General features: G+C 33.2%; 1 protein-coding gene across 1 annotated transcript in view; it reads left to right on the plus strand.

Moving 5' to 3' along the window:
* Positions 1 to 4,395, plus strand: part of LOC107678636 (sorting nexin-25-like) — a 71,697-nt gene that overhangs the window by 2,796 nt on the left and 64,506 nt on the right. Inside the window, exon 2 of the mRNA XM_016473981.1 lies at positions 931 to 1,015. Coding sequence (XP_016329467.1) covers positions 931 to 1,015 — 85 coding nt within the window. The remainder of the gene's footprint in view (positions 1 to 930; positions 1,016 to 4,395) is intronic.

Raw genomic sequence — 4,395 nt, forward strand, 5'->3', positions numbered from 1 at the left:
AAACATTTATGTCATAATGATATTTCCCCCCATTTTAAATTCTTATTCTCCAATGAAAGGTTAGATTTATGTGAATTTTTTAAATAACAGATCAAAATGATTAACAATGCAGATCTATTTTCACAGCCTTCTTTGATCATATTTACCAAGGGTGCCAATAATTCTGACCATGACTGTGTATATATATGTATATATATATATATATATATATATATAATTAAAAACAAACATTTTTAAAGTATATAATATTTTATATGTATATTTATATTCCTCTTATTCTTTTGTGGTAGATGTAAATACATATAATAAAATACATTAAAAAACTTATGTATTTAAATTTACATTATATTATATATTATGTATTATACTATCCATCCATCCATCCATCCATCCACCCACACTTGTGATTTCAAGGTAAATTTAAATATGCTTAGCTTAATTAAAAAAACTAAGAAAAATATTTTAAACATATGTAATATTTAATATATGTATGTTTCATTTAAATGTACATTTATATTCATATGTAAATAGTTTATAAAAATGAAATAAATAGGCTGAGTGAGATTCACTTACACTGTAAACAAAACAAGAACACGAATATTCCACTATGAAGACTCAATATACACACAAGTAAATATTACTCAATTTATTGGCAAATACATAGAAAACTCCTGTTCTTACAAATCAGCCAGACTTTATTATCTGGTTCTTTTTGTTGTGATTGTGTTGTTAATCTCAACCTGATATCGTAAAAGTACTGTATTGGCTTGTACTGTATATTCTACATAGGATCAATGCCAGGACTTGTAACCCATGTAACTGGTACTAAAAATGTCCTTTGTCTCTTTTAATTGGTTTTCTACATAATGACTGTTGTGTTTGGTTGTCATGAATGATTAATGTCTAATGATTGTCTTCCTCACTCTGTAGGGCCGGTTCTGTGTTCCTCTGCTGGATTCAGCCCAGACCAGGAGGGTTGTGGTGTCCCTCAATGTAGATAAAGCCCTCAAAGAAGGTGAGTAGTCCTGCTAGCAGGATGCGTGGACTCCCCGACAGTCTCTAGTGGATTAAAGTCATTCAGTTTTTACCCTTTTGAACTGTTTTCTTCTTATTTGTGAATGCAGTGTGTTAGCCTGTGGCATTAGCGTGTAAACAGGAAATGGTTATCCGGTGAAAGCAGCACCCTTTGGTGTGACTCTTAACTAGTCCTTGTTTGATCAGTGATTGCTGTGAAATTATTCCTGTGTCGGGTCGTTCTGATGCTGAGGAAAATGTTATTAACCGAAGCATCTTACAGATCCTCCATCCGTAGCTCCGCTCTCTGAAGGGACACGTTTCATGTTAAAATCTTTCATTGATGGTGATCATTTTAATAGGCCAAAGAGGGCGAGAAGTTTGTCAGCTTGTCAGAGAGAGAGAGAGAGAGAGAGATGATGGGATCCATCAGTCCTGTCTGTCGCAATGACGTTAGACTGAAAAACACAAAAGCATTTGTCTTTGCTGATGATGAAATCCTCTTCTGCTGTCTTCCCCGTTTAAAACTGCAGGACATCACGGCTTAGATGAAAATAGGTGTGAAATTAAAGGGCGTCTGGCTATTTTTAGACAAATATGTGTTTTTGCGCAGCCAAGGAAAATATGCTGCCAGTTTTTATTATTTTGTAAAGGTGCAAAATGCTTAGCATCTGGCAAGATCCTCCTATTGTTGTGTGTGGTTTTCTCTGACCTACATTCGGTTGAATAATTTAACAAAATATGTACGCAAAAGAAAATCTGTTTGAGAAATGTTTATTTAAAGGAATAGTTCACATCGAAATGATGAATTCTGTGATTATTTTCTCACTTTCATGCCGTTTGAAGCCTGTTTGACTTTCTTTTGTGGAACACAAATGGAGATGTTTTGAAGAATGTTCTGCTGCTCTTTTCTGAACCGTAACATCAAGCTCCAAACCTGACAGAAAAAAAAGTGCCATGAAACTCCAAACTGACTGAAGGCTTACGGTAGGTTTTATTTGGCATATGACGTACTAGACAGAAAAATCTCACGTTTTGAAATAGAACTGTTTATTGAAACTTTATAAAAAAATATATTGAAAAAATAGATTAAAAATGTGTTTTTTTGTTGGCTATTATGGCTTATGTAGCTCATGTACAGGTAGTAGATATGAGAATATGAAGCTCATACTCAAGGAGGAAAAAGATCCCAATTTTTTCGAGGCCCAAACTGAGCGAAATATGCAATTTGGTACAAATGCTGATATTTATGTCGAAAAGTATGATGACATTCTGATAGCATGTAATGTAAACCAGTGAGATCTTTATAACAGTATTGCAAACTATGTACTATTTACAAATTATATAAATATCAGTCGTCACTCTATACAGGTGCATCTCAATAAATTAGAATGTCGTGGAAAAGTTCATTTATTTCAGTAATTCAACTCAAATTAACAGGTCTTAGTAAGAAGATGGTATTTAAATGTTTAGTTTGATGATCAAAACATATGCAATACAATACAATGATGAACAAATAAACTTCTCACTTTTGAACAAGATTTTTCTAAAAAATGATGTATGGATAATCAAGTAAACTTGAAGTTGCTCAAGTCCAGTAAGTGTTCATCTAGAAAAATTACTAAAAGTATCAAAGTAATTGTTATGTTTATTTTATTAAAATCAGTGAAGATTTTACAACACAAAAGAAATGAATGACGTGGATGTGATTACAATGATACTAAAAGGCCTTCAGTTTGATAAAGTATAAACTATTAATCAGATGACAGAAGGCATGTAGTAGATTGTGTTCAATAGGTCCTTCAGCAAAGTGTTGATTATTTAGAGGCCTTAGAAATACGATATATGGTAGGCTTTATAGGGTTAATTCCTGTGTTTTTATCATGTCTTGTGTTTTTAAATGTAAAATATATTTTGTGAAATTACCCATAATCAGTCATTAATGTCTGTAAAAAGTCAAAGGTTTTAATGGTCATGTCTAGAGTTTAAAAAAAATCTATGTTTTTTCAGCATTTTGTTCATATTCAATATCTTGAATTTGCATTTTGTTTGCACCAAGTTTGATGTCAGTGAACCCATTTGTTTTCGTGGCCCTTAACCGAATGCAACATACCAAGTTTAAAAATTGAAGTTTGAATGAGATTTGGGCCACCCAAGATGTAGATGAGTTAGTTTCTTCATAGGAACAGATTTGTAGAAATTTAGCATTACATCACTTGCTCATCAATGGATCCTCTGCAGTGAATGGGTGCCGTCAGAATGAGAGTCCAAACAGCTGATAAAAACATCACAATAATCCACAACATGACCCCAGTCCATCAATTAATGTCTTGCGAAGTGAAAAGCTGCATGTTTGTAAGGTATGTGAACAATAGAAGTCAAAGGAAAGTTCCCACAATAGTAGAAAAACACACGTGTGTGTGTGTGTGTGTGTCCAGCAAATTTTCATTTTTGTGTTAACTATTAATTTAAGTGTTCTTGTGCTCTTTCTTTAAAATAAATGGCACCCTAAAATGTCAAAAGGCATTAGATATAATAATAATAATATTGTTGAATAATTAATGCAGAGACATTCACATATTTTTAAGTGTGACTTGAAGGTCCATATACTGTGGCCACTATATATGTTAAAAATAAAAATATGAACAGCTCTTCTGACAGCTCCAGGGTACTAGTTGTCAATATTTGGACAGTCGTGGGTCTCTCTCTTTGTCTGTAGTGTTGCTGTTTTATTTTTGGATAGGCTTGAGAAAACAATGGCTGTTTCTGACCGTGCAGTTTTTTCTTATTATCTGTCTCTCACTCTCTGTCTCTCTGTTGGAGCATGTGGGTGGAATGACATTATAGCAGAAACCACTAACTGCATCCATCAAACATGTCTTTCACCTCAGTACACACACACACACACACACACACGTTTGTTTTTCTGTTATGTTGGAAACTTTCCATTGACATCCATTGTTTATATACTGAGTTGTTTTCTATTTTTACATAACCCTCACACAAACCATGCTGTTTTTTTATGTTAAGACATTTTGTTTGTTTTTTAAACTGTTTTGTAGGTGATTTCAGGTTATTTATATGCATCCAATGTTTGTCAGTCTTTTCATACCTCTACGATGCTTTTTGTCTGCGTTCTGAAAGCTCTCCAAGTGCATACTTCATCTGATGAATTAGATTACAAGTGCTATGATGCTTCATATTACATTAGCATTTTGCATTTTCTTTTTTTAAAGAGTCACTTGCTGTATTTACAGGTGCATCTCAATAAATTAGAATGTCGTGGAAAAGTTCATTTATTTCAGTAACTCAACTCAAATTGTGAAACTCGTGTATTAAATAAATTCAATGCACACAGACTGAAGTAGTTTAAGTCTTTGG

Source organism: Sinocyclocheilus anshuiensis, unplaced genomic scaffold (genome assembly GCF_001515605.1).
Source record: "Sinocyclocheilus anshuiensis isolate Anshui unplaced genomic scaffold, SAMN03320099.WGS_v1.1 scaffold877, whole genome shotgun sequence".
Taxonomy (NCBI): Eukaryota; Metazoa; Chordata; class Actinopteri; order Cypriniformes; family Cyprinidae; genus Sinocyclocheilus; species Sinocyclocheilus anshuiensis.